At 38.5% G+C, this 17,050-nt stretch overlaps 2 protein-coding genes across 2 annotated transcripts; one reads left to right on the forward strand and one right to left on the reverse strand.

Annotated features, from left to right (window-relative positions):
- Positions 1-390: 390 nt before the first annotated feature.
- LOC133302076 (uncharacterized) lies at positions 391-5,050 on the forward strand. Its single transcript, XM_061501799.1, has 3 exons — positions 391-3,535; positions 3,849-3,946; positions 4,055-5,050. The coding sequence occupies exons 1-3, from the start codon at positions 391-393 to the stop codon at positions 5,048-5,050; spliced, it is 4,239 nt and encodes a 1,412-aa protein (XP_061357783.1).
- A 529-nt stretch (positions 5,051-5,579) lies between these two features.
- On the reverse strand, positions 5,580-16,401 carry LOC133302103 (oxysterol-binding protein-related protein 2A-like). The gene is made up of 11 exons (XM_061501841.1): positions 15,994-16,401; positions 12,576-12,935; positions 11,542-11,638; positions 9,393-9,835; positions 8,443-8,598; positions 7,923-8,090; positions 7,632-7,772; positions 7,193-7,420; positions 6,963-7,076; positions 6,279-6,447; positions 5,580-6,122 (listed from the first exon to the last, which is right to left on the reverse strand). The coding sequence occupies exons 1-10, from the start codon at positions 16,399-16,401 to the stop codon at positions 6,280-6,282; spliced, it is 2,283 nt and encodes a 760-aa protein (XP_061357825.1). The 3' UTR covers positions 5,580-6,122; position 6,279.
- Between the last annotated feature and the right edge of the window lie 649 nt (positions 16,402-17,050).

Here is a 17,050-nt window from a genome sequence, read left to right on the forward strand (position 1 = left end):
CAGTTCAAAATAAATCAATCTGATTAAGATCAGGTTGGTTCGATTAAGTAACTTTTGTGCACCAAGTTACTGGGTCGAGGACGGTTAGGCCCAACAGGGTTAAGAAACAGCCCAATTATTTGAAGGATTATTTCCAACAAGTAATTTGGGCCCATATGATTAATAGAGGTTGTGTAATTAGAAAAGGAAGGGAAAATAGAAAAGATTGTAACAGAATTGGTTATAGCCCAAAGAGGGGCGTAAAGAATACACAGAAAATTGTTGGACAATCTATCTCTCTCTCTTTCTCTCTCCTCATTTTTCTTCTTCTCTCTTATTCACGCCTATCACCTTCGTTCTCAGATCTAGGTCTCTATAATCTGGTGCTTTCATTCCCTCTTCCTCCCGGTTATGGCAGACAACACACGCATGCGTGATATGCAGCAGCGACTGGAAGCACTGGAACAACAGTTCCATGCAGCAGAATTGATCTGTGAACAACAACACATGGATTTGCAAGAATCGCAATTGATCTGTGAACAACAACACATGGATTTGCAAGAATCGCAAACCCAGCTGCATGAATCTCAGCAGCAAATACAAGAATCTCAAAATCGGTTTCATCAGGATTTAAATCGCCTTATTGAACTTCAGCAAAACAATAGAGGCATATTGGGTACTGGTCCAAATACAAACCACAACACTGGTGGCAAAAATACACGATCGAGACAAGTCAAATTGGATTTTCCACGATTCTCTTCTGGAGATCCCACCACATGGATAACAGCTGTGGAGAGGTATTTTGCCTTCTACCTAGTTCCCATTCCTGACCGTTTAAATTTGGCTGCATTTCACTTAGATGAGCCTGCGACAAGCTGGTTTTATGGCGCAGATCAAAATGGCTTAATGCCGGATTGGCGTACTTTTTGCACAGCTTTGCTTCGTCGCTTTGGTCCCTCTGAATTTGAAGATCCCGCTGGCACTTTGGAGAAAATCCAACAAACCGGATCTGTTCTTGACTACCAATCATCTTTTGAAAAATTGGTAAGTAAGGTTCCAAGTTTATCTGCTACCTTACTACGTAGCATTTTTATTTCTGGTCTCAAACCACACATTTGGCGTTCTGTTCTTACCCTCAGACCAATAGACTATCATGAAGCATTTTCCTTAGCTAGGGTATTTGAAGATCAATCGAATAAGCACCGACCAACACGCTCTTGGACAACTGCATCTAAAACACCTAACCCTCCACTGCTTTCCAATACCACCACTACTAATCCCATTCCAGCCATACCCATACGTCGTCTATCTCAAGTAGAGATGCAACAAAAAAGAGAGAAAAATCTCTGCTACAATTGTGATGAAATTTTTTCTTTCGGTCACAAATGTAAAGGGAGACCTGCATTATTATATTTAGAAGGAGAAGAGGAAGATCCAGATCCTGGACCTATGAACGAGACAGATGAGAATCAGACAAATGAAGTCACACCTGAAATCAGGTTTAATGCACTGTTTGGTCATCAGAGTTCAAGATCATTTCGTCTTACAGGAGCAATCAGAGGCAAAAATGTCCAAATCCTAGTGGATGGGGGAAGTACCCACAATTTTATCACTAGTCGTATGGCTTTGTTTCTTAGTTTAACCATGCATCATATTAACCCCTTTCAAGTGCAGGTGGGAAACAGTGATACACTACATTGTACTGCCTCGTGTATTGGAGTTCCGTTGAATTTACAAGCACAGATGTTCACGGTGGATCTGTTTGTTTTAGATCTCAAGGGGGATGATCTAGTTTTGCGTATTCAATGGTTGGAAACGTTGGGCCCTATCCTAACAGACTATGCACAAATGAGTATGTCCTTTTCTCATAATAATTCCACTACCATCCTTCAAGGTGACCGAACCATCACCCCTACTCAAATTTCGCAGGCCCAATTCCACAAGCTCATAGCCCAAGACTCGGTATCCTCTTATTTCATTTGCCTTACCAGTACCGGTCATGACCCTACACCACATCAACGACAATTGCTACTGCCACCAACGGTTCATCAGATGTTAACCCAATTTCATGACCTTTTTGATATTCCCCAGTCCTTACCCCCTGATCACAATACTAACCACCATATCAATTTGTTTCCCAACTCAAAACCAGTCCAGGTCCGTCCCTACAGATACCATTACTTCCAAAAAATGGAAATTAAGCGTATGGTATCAGAAATGTTGACCACTGGGGTGATTCGCCCTAGCCAATCTCCGTTTAGTTCCCCAGTCCTCTTGGTAAGAAAAAAAGATGGAACATGGAGGTTTTGTGTGGATTATCGAGTGCTTAATGGAATAACAGTGCCAGACAAATTCCCCATTCCTATTGTGGATGAGTTATTAGACAAATTACATGGAGCCCAGATTTTTTCTAAGTTAGATCTTCGATCTGGTTATCATCAGATCAGAATGAATCCTGACGATGTCCATAAAATCACATTCAGAACCCATAGTGGCCACTTTGAATTTCTGGTAATGCCTTTTGGCCTGTCCAATGCCCCATCAACGTTTCAGGCAACTATGAACCATGTATTTAGCAAGTACTTGAGAAGATTTGTGGCTATCTTCTTTGTCGACATTCTGGTGTATAGTCCGTCTCTCCAAGCTCACGTAGATCACTTGAGACAGGTATTGCTTACACTTCGTCACCATCAGTTCTTTATTAAGCAATCCAAATGCTCTTTTGCAGTGAAGGAGATTCAGTTTCTGGGGCATATTATATCAGCTTCTGGGGTATCTCCTGATCCATCCAAGGTCATGGCTATTCGTGAATGGCCCATACCCCAATATGTCACTCAATTAAGGGCCTTTTTGGGCTTATTTGGATACTATCGACGGTTCATAAAAGGGTACGCCTCTGTTGCAGCACCACTTACTGATTTGTTATCTAAAGATGCATTCGAAGGGACATCACATATAGAACAAGGCTTCAATACTCTCAAGGATCTTCTCACCAATGCTCCAATTTTGGCTCTGCCAAATTTCATAATCCCGTTCACTTTAGAGACGGACGCGTCAGGAGTGGGCATTGGAGCAATGTTACTGCAGTTGGATCATCCCATTGCAATTTTTAGCCGTAAATTGTCTAAACTGATGCAAGCAAAGTCTATACACTACCGGGAAATGTATGCCATAACTACTGCAGTAGCAAAGTGGCGACAGTATCTGTTGGGTTCACCCTTTGTTATTCGAACAGACCACCGCAGTCTACATCACTTGATGTCACAAGTGATCCAAACTCTAGAACAACAACAATTTCTTGCAAAATTGTTGGGGTTCAATTATTCCATACAGTACAAGCCAGGCAAATTAAACACTGCAGAGGATGCTCTATCCCACCAACCGGAGTTGTTGCCCACTACCGGCAACGATCCTACACTTATGGCACTCAGCATTCCTACATCTACATACAGTTCAACCATACAGTCCGAGATACAAAAGGATGCCTATGCTAATAAAATCTTACAAGAACTACAGACAAATCCTACTAAGTGGCCTCATTGGTCGTCTAGGAATGGTTTGTTGTTCCATCGACACCGTATTTTTGTCCCTTCGGGCCCTGTGTTGTTTCCTCTCTTGCTCTATCAATTCCATTCTTCCAAGGTAGGTGGCCATGCTGGAATCCGTCGAACACTCATTCGGATTAGTGCCTCTTTCACCTGGAAAAAAAAAAAAAAAAGACATTAAGGAGTACATACAGCAGTGTGAAGTATGTCAGAAGGCTAAATCTCAGAACCATTCACCTTATGGTCTTTTGCAACCTCTCGCAATACCAGACTCCATATGGTCAGATTTGTCAATGGACTTTATAACCTATTTGCCAAATTCAGGGGGATTCACTGATATTCTTGTAGTAGTGGAAAAACTTACCAAAGGAGCTCATTTCATGGCCTTACCACCAAAGCATTCCGCAACAAAGGTAGCTCAAGTATTTTGAGACACGGTAGGCAAGCTACACGGACCCCCACGATCCATAGTTTCATATTGTGACCCCATATTCACCAGTGAATTCTGGAAGACCCTTTTCAAGCTATAGGGGACTGCGCTTCACTTTTCCTCTGCTTACCACCCTAAATCTGACGGTCAGACAGAGAGAGTAAACCAGAGTCTCGAACAATACCTCCGTTGCTTCGTGCATAACAACCAGTTAACATGGCATCGTTTCCTCAGTTGGGCAGAGTTCCACTATAACACTGCATATAATCGTTCCACGCAAACCACCCCATTTCAGGCCACGTATGGACGTTCTCTACCTTGTCTTTTAGCTTACACCCTGGGACCCACATCCCTTGAAGCGGTGGACACAGGTCTCCATCAACGCACGATGGCCCTAGCATCATTGAAACAGAATTTAAAAAAAGCACAAGCTTTAATGAAGGCACAAGCGGACCGCAAACGTAAAGACCATACCTTTCAAACCGGAGACCAAGTACTCTTGCGACTTCAACCATATCGTCAGTTCACTGTACACCGACGATCGTCACACAAGCTGAGTCTACAGTTTTATGGTCCTCTTGAAGTTCTAGAACGGATCGAAAAGGTAGCGTATCGTCTGAAACTACCTGAAGGTTCAAGAGTCCACCCGATCTTCCATGTATCGCTCTTGAGGCCTTTCCACCACAAGATCCATCTTGTAACCGCGGACCCCCGAAGCACTCCACCGATGCATGTTCCAGCAACTGTTGTAGCTCAACGCGTTATATGGAGACAGGGTCGTGAGATACCCCAAGTACTCATACAATGGCAAGGACTGCCATCGAAGGAGTCTACTTGGGAAGACGAAAAGTTGGTGTTTGGGAAAGGAGTTTCAAAGATTCAACCTTTACCGTTTCCTTTTGACGGCAAGAGTAAGGAGGTTGCAGAAGAAACAACGGCTAAAGGAAATGTATTGGGACATCCAACTGAGATGGGTTTCGAGGACAGCATTAATTTAGCCTCAGTTCCAGCCAATCAAAGCGAGGCAGCTGAAGGTCCACGTGCCTCTCCCATCAGTCAAGAGTCATTAGCCACCAGCTGGCTCCCACCCACGTAAGCAGTCCAGAATCTTCCCACCGACAGTTTATATGGGCCACAAGACGCAGCTATTGTGCCAAGACATCTCGAGGACAAGATTATTTTCGAAGGGGGCAAGGATGTTGTGCACCAAGTTACTGGGTCGAGGACGGTTAGGCCCAATAAAGTTAAGAAACAGCCCTGTTATTTGAAGGATTATTTCCAATAAGTAATTTGGGCCCATATGATTAATAGAGGTTGTGTAATTAGAAAAGAAAGGGAAAATAGAAAAGATTGTAACAAAATTGGTTATTGCCCAAAGAGGGGCGTAAAGAATACACAGAAAATTGTTGGACAATCTCTCTATTTCTCTCTCCTCATTTTTCTTCTTCTCTCTGATTCATGCTTATCACCTTCGTTCTCAGATCTCTACAATAACCTCTCAAGTGACCTCATATTATATCACATAAGAGGATCACTCCCAAAGAAAACTACTGTCATACGAAATAAAGTCTGGGTAAACATATCACATCTTTTGTAATTTATTTCTACGAAAATAGTGCTGAGTCAATAGCTATATGACAGGATCATGGGAGAAATCCTTATATCAGCTAATACCCCAAATAATTACATTCAAACAAAAATATATAAAAATAAAAAGGCAAAATTATGACAATGTAACATACAGAAGTTGCCCTGATCTAACATCTGTTCCTAAGCCGGATTCTTTTCTCATATATGCACATCAAGTAAAAATCTCATTTCAGATTATTAGTGGACCGCAACTCTCTTCCGAGCAATATGCGTGCTTGGTCCCTAAGGTCAAGAAAATTACAACTGTACCAGCCATTGGCGATATAAGTCATTTAAATTCACAAAGCAACGTCAAGGGCAATACAATAGCTGGAAGTTACTTTTGCTACCTCTTCCCCGGTTTTGATTGTTTTTATATCACCAACACAAGGGCAATACACAAAGCCTGTCCAACCATAACCGCAAAGGATCCTGATTTCAGAGGTTCGCAAAACGTACTCTCCCATTCTGTCAAAACAATCGACAAGCAAGAATAAAGATATACCCGCCGCGGGCCTATTAGCTTTGGTGATCATGATCTGCAACAGTTGAGTATGTCATTTTTATATGATTGTTATCACTGATGAACTTACAGCTAAAGACGAGGTCTCTCACAGACATATAATGCAAGCATGAAAAAAACAGTTAAGAGTTTTTTAACGGAAAACCGTATGTAATACAAGATTAGACAGTACCTTAAGGATCGACAATATCTTCATTAAATTCACCAAATATGTTCGGGCACCCGTCCCATCTTCCAAGCTCTCTCGCTTCCCAATAGCCACCAACGTATCTAAATGTCTCATTTTCACCTTCTCTTTCGAACCACCTAGGCTTCCAACCATTTTCTTGTATTTTCCTTGACTGTAGACATGATGATCATCAATATAAAGGAGGGGGAAAAAAAGAAGCAAAAGAACAATGATTATCATCAATATTCGAGCATAAGACAATTAGCAGAATACTAACTGCAGGACAAAAAGCCGTGTACCAATTTACAGTAGAGACTAAAAGAACAAAAACGTTAACTCTGAATTGAATCATAGATCAAACAGTACATGACATTTATGCATACTTCAAAACACAGATCAAACAAACTGGACTGAAAAAATGAATAACTGGAACTTAGAAGGGCTTTGGAAGATACACAAATTAATGAACAAGAAAGAAAGACAACAAAAATAGAAGGCAATTAGCCTTCTATCATTATGGGTATGCAAAGTAATCGTCAAATAAGTACCTTCAAAGTTGAAATCGTTGAGAACCAAAGCTCAAGTCTAAACTCACCAGTACCCAAACACTCCAAATATAAGGGAAGGGAGAAGAAAAGAGAGAATGTGTGGTCATTGCACTAAAGATGAAAGAGCTCTCAGACATACCATTCTTTGCCGTTTTTCCAACCTTTGTTTCTCCGAATTAGCCTTCTCGTATTCCCCGTTCTCTAGATGCCGCTGATCTGGTCTGAGCCTAGAATCCGTGGGTGGGAGCTTCTCCTTTAATCCGTGATAAAATACCCAGGATCAGAAAATGCTATAAAAAATAATTAGAGACGCATATATAAGAAAGTGGAAATGCATATCAAATAATGATTTAATACATCATCATTTACCTCCAGTCCTGGAGTAAGCTCATTCAGAGTGATAGCATACGGTGTCAAATTGTACCGGGTGAGATTAAAGGGTGGCATAGTCCTTTTCCACAACAACGATGCGTTTGATGAAATGAAATCTTTTGGCTTGACATTCACATCACCACTAATATAATACATGCTGTCATCCCACTTGCCAAATAATGTGGCAACTTTTTTTCCCATCACATCTTCAACAAATCCATGCACCTAATCGAACACAGGATACATATTGATTGAGATGTTAAACAAAAATGTTTTGGGAGATAGTGTTACTCTGAAATTTGGAGTGGGGGCACACGTGGAAATTGATAATGCTGGTAAACCAACCTAAATTTAAGGAGTAATGAAAATAAAATAGATATAATAGAACAGGCTGTAAAGGATAAAGGTGTGGTTACTAACAACCAGTAACTTTTACCTGGTGAGGATTTCGGTCAAGAATCGTCTGCTCTTTGAACTTCAGTCTGCAAGAATATTTACGATTACCACGTATATCCATGTTCCCATGATGATCACAGTATATTTTCCCAATGATAAGATTATAAATTGTTGAGGTGACCTAGTGGGAGACATAACAACAACAATCATAAATTCATAACAATAATTCAGAGAGAATATATATGATTAGTTTGGAAGGCAAATGAAGAGTACAACCGGGAGGAATATAATATATTTCCCGTGTAATAAGAGCGACTTTGCAAACGCACACCTTGCTCCACTGAAATATTTCACCATCATCGAACTCTAGGGTCAGAACTCCAACTGGGTCAAGCTGAATTGACCTTCCCCAAAACTTTGAACGGATGTTGCTGTCAGCCCAAAACTTCCATCCTCTACCTTCACAGTGGCAGGCAATGAGAGTTGGATGGTGACTGACCTGTTTCACACATGATTAATGTCAGCCAACATGAAAATATATTGGCAGGTGGATCAATTGCAGATATTCAGATTAAGTAGGCAAAAATACACAATGAATCAATACCATTTAGATGTAATTTGGCCAAACATTATTATGTATGAACTACTGGAAAAGTGTATACATGCATGGTTCGGGAACTTCCTAACTTACTACATAATAAATCTTAAAATTTACTTTAGAACAAATGTCAGCAACACGCAGAGAAAGGAGGAAAAAGACCATGTACAAATGCAACTTCCTTGTCATTGTTAAGACCACCAAAATTGAGATTATGTTGTATCTCTGCTTCATTAAATCATAAGGAACTAACCTTCTCAGAAAAGAAGCGAATTCCTTTCTCAGGATAATCAGCTTCATAGGTTTCTCCTAACAAAGGATTAAAGGGCTTGCAATGACGACCTTCAGATGATGCATATCCAGAAACTGCAAAGGCGGCGACACTCAGTGCCCGAAGGAGACTGTTTCCCTGAAAAAGAAATTCAAAGGGAAAAACTATCACATAGTAGCACGAATTGATGTCAACTATATTATCATTATGTTTTTCTTACCACTAAAACATGTTAAGGGTGAGTTTGGTTGAGTACATGGAAAGTGAGAAGCTGGAAAACAGAGAACAGGTTGAAAATTCAACCAAGAGTGAAAATGAAATACATTTCATTTTCCACTTTCTCATGCTTCTGTTGCAACAAGCATGTTTAAAATGATTTTCTTTTCAAATGATCTACCTTCCCACTTCCTCCATGCTCATCTCTAAGGGAAAGATGAAAGTTTACTAAATGTTGCCAAATCATGAGTCCAGAGTCGAGTCATATTAATTGAGCTTAGAAAGGACATGCACCACATGGCTATGAGGCAACTGATAAAAAAACTCGTCTGTGATCAAACAAATTTGTAGAAATTATTACGATATGGTTAATATCAATCTCTAGAAATTATGATTTCCCCCCCTCTCCTCTAAGTGAGGTAAAGTGAAATTAATGAGTCAAACAAACAACATAAAACAAAGAAGCTAAAAGAGTGCAGCAAGGTTACTCAATCACTCTGCATATCAGAGATGGAAACGCCCGCAAAACAGACATGGGTAGAGTTCCAAAGAGAAGTCATAAAAACAATCATGTCCCACAAGGCCACAACAGATTTAGGGGCAAAGGAGTGGCTTTGAAAATGTGGGCATTCCACTCCAGTACTAGTTTTAAATTTGTATTGCTTGCACTTCAAGACAAGTGAGTGGCACAACCAAGAGCAAGATGTATATCTTACTGATTTTCCGTACTCATAAGCTTGATCCAGAAGATAAGAGTATTCCAAGTCCTCACAACATTTTTGAAGAGATGATATCGGCTCATTAAAATATACAGGAAGACAAACTCGCGTGAGATCTTTTCCCACGTTGTCTTTTATCATTGACCAAAGACTTACACCCTTCTCTTTCTCAACAGGATCTGGAAGCTTTCTTCGTCTAGCAATCGGAGGATGTCTAAAATTAGAGACCACTTTCTCAGGCTGAATGTTCTCCATATCAGTGCATTGTGTGTTGGCTTCCCTAAAATTGTCCACTTGATCCATAGCTCCTGTTGACCCACACTTGCAACCAGGCTGTGTGAAACACTCTCTAGTATCATAATATGAGATTTCATCTTCATCTGACACTTCCTCCATCTCCTGTTTCTCAATATCATCGGATGATTCAGTTGTGCTGCATTCTGAAACCCAAAAGTATATGTGAAAATAATAATAAACCATGAAAGGATGAGATCATAAATAATAGAGGCTGCAAACAGATTGATCGTAATCAAATTTATACCCAAAGACATTTTCACATTTATCAGACAAAATATCATTTCACACTTAGGGTGTGTTTGGTACAGGAGAAATTTTTTGGTGACCGGGAATCATGATTAATGGGAATTCAGTAGAAATTGAGTTTACTTGGAATCTTACGAAAGATGTGTTTGGTTCGCCAAAATATTACCGGGAATATTGGGTAAAAATTATTGATTCCATATTTGGTTTAGAACGAAATATGACTTGGAATATGAGGTTATTTTACAAAAATAACCCCAAACTATTTTTACTTTTGTAATTGATAGATTGGGTCTAGATTTTTATGTGTATTGGGGTATTTTTGTCTCAAAATTTATTGTTGTGTTTTCCCTTTACTTGGTATTCTGATTGGTATTCCGAATTACCATATTATTTTTGGTAATCTGAATAGTGACTTTTCTTTATAAATCAAATTACCGGTAATCCTTGGATATCCGGGAATCGTAATTTATTCCTTCTACCAAACGTGGTAATTACATTTACCAAAGAAGGATTACCGGTAATCATCTCCAAAAACTTGAACCAAACACCCCCTTAAAGACAGCATTGGTGCATATGATCATTCCAGTAGCCAGAGAAGAATGATAAATGAACTCGGCATGTTTATTGTTGAAATATATAAGCCATTAATGTAGTCTCACCCAACAGCTTAAGCTTTTGAGTTGAATTGATCATTTACATGGTATTGTTGAAATATATAAAACCATTAATGTAGCCTCACCCAACAGCTTAAGCTTTTGAGTTGAATTGGTTCTTTACATGGCATCAGAGCCTCTGTGTACCGCGTTCGATCCTCACCGCCTCCCACTTTCTTTCAAGTGGAATTTCTTTCTTCGCACAGGTAGGTGGGCCTGTGCATTGTCCACCCTTCAAGCTCAGTGGGCTCTCGTGTGAGGGGGCGTGTTAAAATATATAAAACCATTAATGTAGCCTCACCCAACAGCTTAAACTTTTGGGTTAAATTGGTTCTTTACATTTATGAAGCACAGTTTTATTCTGGTTAAATGAGTCAAAATATAAGCAAATCAAGGATTCATGTCCCTCAAGTTCATGCATAAATTGCCTTAACAAATAAATTAAATTCTACCAGAAGCCAACAAGTAGAGGCATATGAACCCAAATCTATCAAAAATATTCAGTAAAATCATACGATGCATAGTCATTCATAGCCCATAAGGTAGACTTTAGAAATAGTACAGTCAGGTGAACTTAATAGACAAAAAGATAAAAAAAAATAAAAAGATAAATTCTATAGAGGTCACCCAGCATGAAGATGCTTGTAAAAATTCATGCGAAGTTGAATTCAAAATCTAAAGCTTAGAAAAAATAAAAGTAAACAGGTCCATGTTCTAATGGCATTAAGCCAAATACACTCCATTATTCAAGAAATGTTTGTAAAAACAATATGATGTCAGCAATATTCCTCCAGTTCACATAAGACAGAACCATAGGCCCCTATGAAAACTTTCAACACAACAAAGATTCCGTATACAAGCACATGCATATTACATCAAATAAGAAAGACAAAAGTCACACCATTAAATATAAATAAACAGAAAAGCATCAGTAACGTATATGGTGGTACCACTATATTTTCCGCGTCCAAGACTTGAAAACTCGCTCTTTCTTAATTGGTATTCACCATCATGTATTGCAGAGGGCTCTGGTTCAGTATTTGCTGCCTGCTTATGATCAAAAGCAAATTAGTTTGGTAAGTCACATACAGAGAAATAAGAGTTTCCACATTGAGAAATCAAACACATAGAAAACAGCATACTGAAATGATAATTGAGTTGACATATAATCCCATGAATTATAATTACTTTTTTGGTGAGGGAGGAGGGAGAAAACAATTGATGCCATCAACCACAGTCACCATTGACGTGACTCTTTAAAAAGACATTAGGAAAACCCACAAAAGAATGCATGACCACATGAACCAAACATGTCACGTGGTCTAACATAAACAATTTGGCATGGTTATTGATTCTATGATAACAATACCAGTTCAGTTTGAATTATGCCGATACGAGTGGTCAGATAATCTTAAGATCCTACAGCCACATATATCTTAAACATGTATCCATGAGTTCGACAGAAATAAGAAGCACAATAATTATGGAACAATATACACAGGAAATCTAAAACAATCAACTTTATGTACAAACTCTAAATCAGAATAGTGGGCAAGACAAACACACACACACACAAAAAGATACGCATGACAACTAGTCTCATTACATAAAACTTCTAAAAAAATAAAATAAAAATGATAATAAAGTAGACTTAAAAGAAACTTTACGACATTAAGCAAGTATATTCAGCGGATATTTCATCAAGCTGATTCAGTATTCGTCCACCTGAGGTGACCCGGCGATAGAAAAAAATAAAATAAAATAAAAATTAAAACTTTAGAAAGCAATTGACCTGCAATTATTAAATTGTTGCATAATTCGTAATTTAGAAAATCTTATATTTTCTTTCACCAAAATTGAAATAGTAGAGGAGTTGTGCGAATATTAAACTAATATGCCGTAGTGTTCCTAGTTTTAAATGAGCCAAATACGAAGGAAGATGGTCATAATAACTCTAGAGTTAATGCACGAGTTAAGAAATTACCTCCAATTGCCTTATTGTATCAAGCAAATCAGATCGTTCTTGACAAAGAACTTCAAGTTGTCCTTGTATTTCGGAGAACTCTGAGAGCATGATTTGTTCACACTCCTTTACAAGGTTCTCACTGGTACCCTCCTCAAGCAAGCGGGTCTTAAGCCGCTCGGTTGACACGGATATATCATTGGGTGCAAGCGATAGATGATCAGTGAGAGGTTGAAGGGGATACAGGCCACGAGTTGATACCAAAGCTTGTATCCACGCTACCCGATCTTTCCTCGAATTAGTTCTCAGATGGAGAGTCTTCGTTGCTGTAAATATATAGAAACGCCGATCATCTGACTTGCTCTCTCTAAATGACGAAATCTGCTAAACATCCACACGATGTAATTTTTATTTCAATACACCAAAAAGCACCCTCAACTCACTGTAACCAAATTTTCTATTCAATCGGTAGGAACCAAATGTTCTATTCGTTGAAAATGAACACATAAAAGAAACAGGATTCATAAATAATAGTACACTGCAAAATAATAATAACGTAACAAATAGTACCAAAAGGAAAAACAATGACATAAAAAATTGAGATTTGTGTCCATTAAAAAACTGTTAGTGAAAAACGAAGCAGCACAGCAACAAAATTTGTAGGAGAGCCCACCTTGACAGAAAGTTATAAAGAAAAAGGAAATAAGCTTCCCAACAAGACACACGGACACAACAAACAAGAATAAAGTTAACGGCACTCACCACCTCAACCAAAAAACACTAAAATTCAGTAACTGTGAAAGACTGAAAGGCACTCACCAATAATCAGAACAAGAGCAACATAAAGGCCCGCCAGGTTTTGGACCGCCATACCAATATACTATATTATAACATAATGTTATAACTTGAACGACGCTGCTAGACCATAATGATTCAATCAGACCAAACAAAAAAAGAAAGATTAGAATGATTCAAGACATAAGTAATATTGTAAAACTTATTAATTTCCTGTCTCTCACTTTATTTGGTTTCCCCTTTATCTCGGAGAAGTGATTGGCAACTTGGCTCTATATCTTGAACAGTAGTGTAGGACCATATACTATTTTGTCCCTTTACTAAAAAATCATTAAAAAAGAAAATAATAAACCACTCGAATCTTGAAACGAATAATCATCCACCATAATGTTATTAAGTCCCACATACACTTAATTATATTTCGATTTATGAAAATATATAAGGTCCCGAACATGCGTTTTTCTCCTCTCTTTTTTCTTTTAGTAAATATTATGTAAGTATTCAGACAAAACCAAAAACGGAAAAAAGCTTTTCCATTTGATAAGGTTGCTTAAAACTTAAAAGTAACGTCTGAGGCATTCCAATTTACAAAGTGAAACGCACATCAGTCCAAGATCCCTAATTAACAGCAGTTCGATCACCGGAACGTTACTATTTATTTTTTCTGTTCTACAATTTATTATAGTATTTTATTAATCTCATATTAAGAGGAGATAAATTATCTAATATTATCGAAATAAATTTGTGGGCTCCACTGTCTAAAAAAATCTAAAAAAGAAAATCGTGACACTTATCCAAAAATATGTAAGAGAAATTTACAAAAAAAAAAAAAAAAATATATATGTAAGAGAAAAAACTTATATAACATCATAATAATTTTGGGTAATGTTTTCCAACTTTCACATTACACAACTAATTTTTCTACAGACACATAAAAGTGGACCCTTCAATTTTTTTACTTTTCTTTTATTTTAAAAATAGCGGCCCCCGTCTGTATGACATGACCTAAGAATTTTCCTACAATATAAGAGATAGGATATTGTGACAACCAAATAATATTACTACCAATGCTACTACCACATCTTACCAATGCTACTACCACATCTTAACCGTTGATTTCCGTCAATCAACGGTTATCGTTTATCAAATCAAACTCATTAATTAATTCGCAATAAATGATAACCGTTGATTGGCGGAAATCAACGGTTAAGATGTGGTAGTAACATTGGTAGTAACATTATTTGGTTGTCACAATATCTTATCCCACGACATAATATTTGTTTTTTCCAATAATTTTTCCATTCAATATAACTCCTTGAAGTTCAAGTCTTGTTTTGCCGTTATGACAAGCAAAGAAAAGCCAAAAAATATGCCTTCTCTCTCTCTCTCTACAAGATCATGCCCATGGAAGAGCAAAACAATGCAAGACAACAGAAGAGAAATACGTACGGTGGAAAATAGAAATAATAAGAGGAAAAGCTCAAAAAACATTACTAGTAACTACTGGTAACAAGAACGCCTTGAAAGATACCAAGTCTATTATTTTTATAAATAACATGTATCATTCACGGAGGTTCAAGTCAGGAATATCAACATTACAATAGAATTAGCTCTTCTAAAGAAAATTATTTTGTATTCAGTATAACTTGAATCCAATAACTTAAACGAAATTAACTATGTACCATTTAATCAAATTCCCTTTATTAGCAAGTCTATTATGTGAATCATATTTTTGATCTGAAATGGTAAAAGGGCTTAGGTAGGATTGGCAGAAAAATAGGGTGCGAGGAGGAAGGAATATATTTTATTTTTTGGTACATAAGTAATATTAGAAATAGAAGAGCTGAAACGAAGAAATGCATCCACCAAATGACCAATGGCAATGAAAGGAGAAAGGCACGGATGATGTGACCGCAACTTAATGCCTAGGGCTACGACGTAGGCAATCCGTACCCTCTCGACTACCTGTTGATGTGACCCACTCTACACTCACAACCAGTTAAAACTGTCAAACAGAAATTAGAAAAGTTGATTTTTCAAATCGAAATCGAGAATAACGTGCTCTCAATAAACTGCGGATGATTATGTTATTAGTACTGTTAAAATTAATTTTTTCGATAATAAATTTTTTTTAAAAAAAAAATCATATTTGTTAGTTGTGAGCCTCCTTCTCCTTGCAGTTCATCTAAGAACTGCACTGATCCTGGTCCAGCCAGAAGAGAGAGAAAACAAAGTCACAGCGAACAATGGCTGAAACCCGCGGGTTTTCACATTTACTGCTCGGGCATACAAGCCTACTTGTTCCTTTTCACTGCCAGAAGTAGACTCTGTATCAGGTGAATTAGTTTCATGGCCGGAAACAAAAAAACAAATCCATGAATCTTCGCCATGCCTTCGTAATACACTAATCATATCATCAAAGTTAACCAAAAATGAAAAAGTAAAAAAATAAAGCACGATTAACATTTCGCATATTTGAAATCAGAATGTTGCCTAATGCTAACTCACAGTCAGCTAGCGCCCAAAAAAGTAAGTATAACTGAGAAATCAGATCGATCGCCGCCAAAGCCTGCGATGATCCTTTCTTAATTTTCTGAATCGTATAAAAGAAAAACAAAATCAACAGTTATGGAGGTTGGTGTACCTTGAGATGGACTACGCCAGAAGAAGAAGCTTTGCGGTGCTTCCGTCGTATGGTGACGCTGTCCATCCGTGCGAGTCTATTGGTGGAAACATCTCCGATGAGGCGGATGTCGTCGGCCGGTGTGAGGAGGTTGAGATTCTCCGGGCAGCGGATCTTGGCGTAAGAGAGGACGCCATTCCGCAAGAGGAACCATCGGGATCTCCAGCCTTTGCCGAAATTGGTCCACTTGTAGAGAACGCCGGCCACTGTGGCCTCCGATCCCTGACCACCGGCATTGCCGTGAGATCCAACCGCCGGGAGGCTCCTGGTCCTGGAAAACGTTGCCGCCTCCGGCTCCGGTGAATGGTTACCGATTACGGGACTCTCTAGGGAGATACAGCACAGCGGGTGCATCTCTTTCACTCGCATTTTCACTCTTTGTTCCTTTTTATTTTAATGTCTTAATTTTACAAGCCACGAAAAACAAACGCTGTCTAATCTCAATTCTTCATTGATATACAACGATGTACGGTCATTGATTTAGGGTTCTCAAACAAATTAAAGTGAGTTTAGAATAAGATAGGTCGGAAGCTGAGAGAAAGAGTTAAGAGGAAATGGAAGTAGAGGGAGTGATAGTTATGTTATCAACACTGATTTAAGTATAGAGAAAATAGGTGCAAAATAGAAATAGCTAAGAATTTGAGATTCTAAGAAAGACGACATTGGTTTTTGTAAATGAATAAATGTGCTGGGAGAAGGGAGAGCCGGTAGGTATTTATATAGTTAGATCGGGAAAAGGCAACGAAAGGGGCACAATGGTAATAAAATGAAAACAAAAGGGTTTCAAAGTGTAAACAGAGCCTTGTCCTTGGTGTTTAGTTGTGTTTCATTTCAGCTTTTAAAAAAAGGTTTTCAATTTGGTTGGAAGCTGGAGCCTGTGAACTGCAGCTGGCCCCAGTCTAAGATATCTCGAATTCTCGATAAAGAGAAAATGCACTTCTCGCGACTCACTCAGGCTTCCAAATTATCGAAAAAGTATCGCAGACTGAGACTTGGACGTGGATGAAGTTGGACCAGA

The sequence above is a fragment of the Gastrolobium bilobum genome, unplaced genomic scaffold (genome assembly GCF_033153095.1).
Source record: "Gastrolobium bilobum isolate Gb01-03AN ecotype WA unplaced genomic scaffold, APGP_CSIRO_Gbil_v1 utg5726, whole genome shotgun sequence".
NCBI classification, from domain to species: Eukaryota; Viridiplantae; Streptophyta; class Magnoliopsida; order Fabales; family Fabaceae; genus Gastrolobium; species Gastrolobium bilobum.

What these genes read in the sequence shown, in the direction of transcription:
- LOC133302103 (XM_061501841.1), bottom strand. Translation starts at nt 16,401, where the DNA reads ATGCGAGTGAAAGAGATGCACCCGCTGTGCTGTATCTCCCTAGAGAGT. An exon ending in ATACAATAAGGCAATTGGAG is followed by an intron (nt 11,639 to 12,575) that starts GTAATTTCTTAA and finishes GATCATAAGCAG; the next exon opens with GCAGCAAATACTGAACCAGA. An exon ending in AGCTTACTCCAGGACTGGAG is followed by an intron (nt 7,077 to 7,192) that starts GTAAATGATGAT and finishes CACGGATTAAAG; the next exon opens with GAGAAGCTCCCACCCACGGA.
- LOC133302076 (XM_061501799.1), top strand. Translation starts at nt 391, where the DNA reads ATGGCAGACAACACACGCATGCGTGATATGCAGCAGCGACTGGAAGCA. An exon ending in TCATTGGTCGTCTAGGAATG is followed by an intron (nt 3,536 to 3,848) that starts GTTTGTTGTTCC and finishes TGCCAAATTCAG; the next exon opens with GGGGATTCACTGATATTCTT. An exon ending in CCGCAACAAAGGTAGCTCAA is followed by an intron (nt 3,947 to 4,054) that starts GTATTTTGAGAC and finishes TTCAAGCTATAG; the next exon opens with GGGACTGCGCTTCACTTTTC.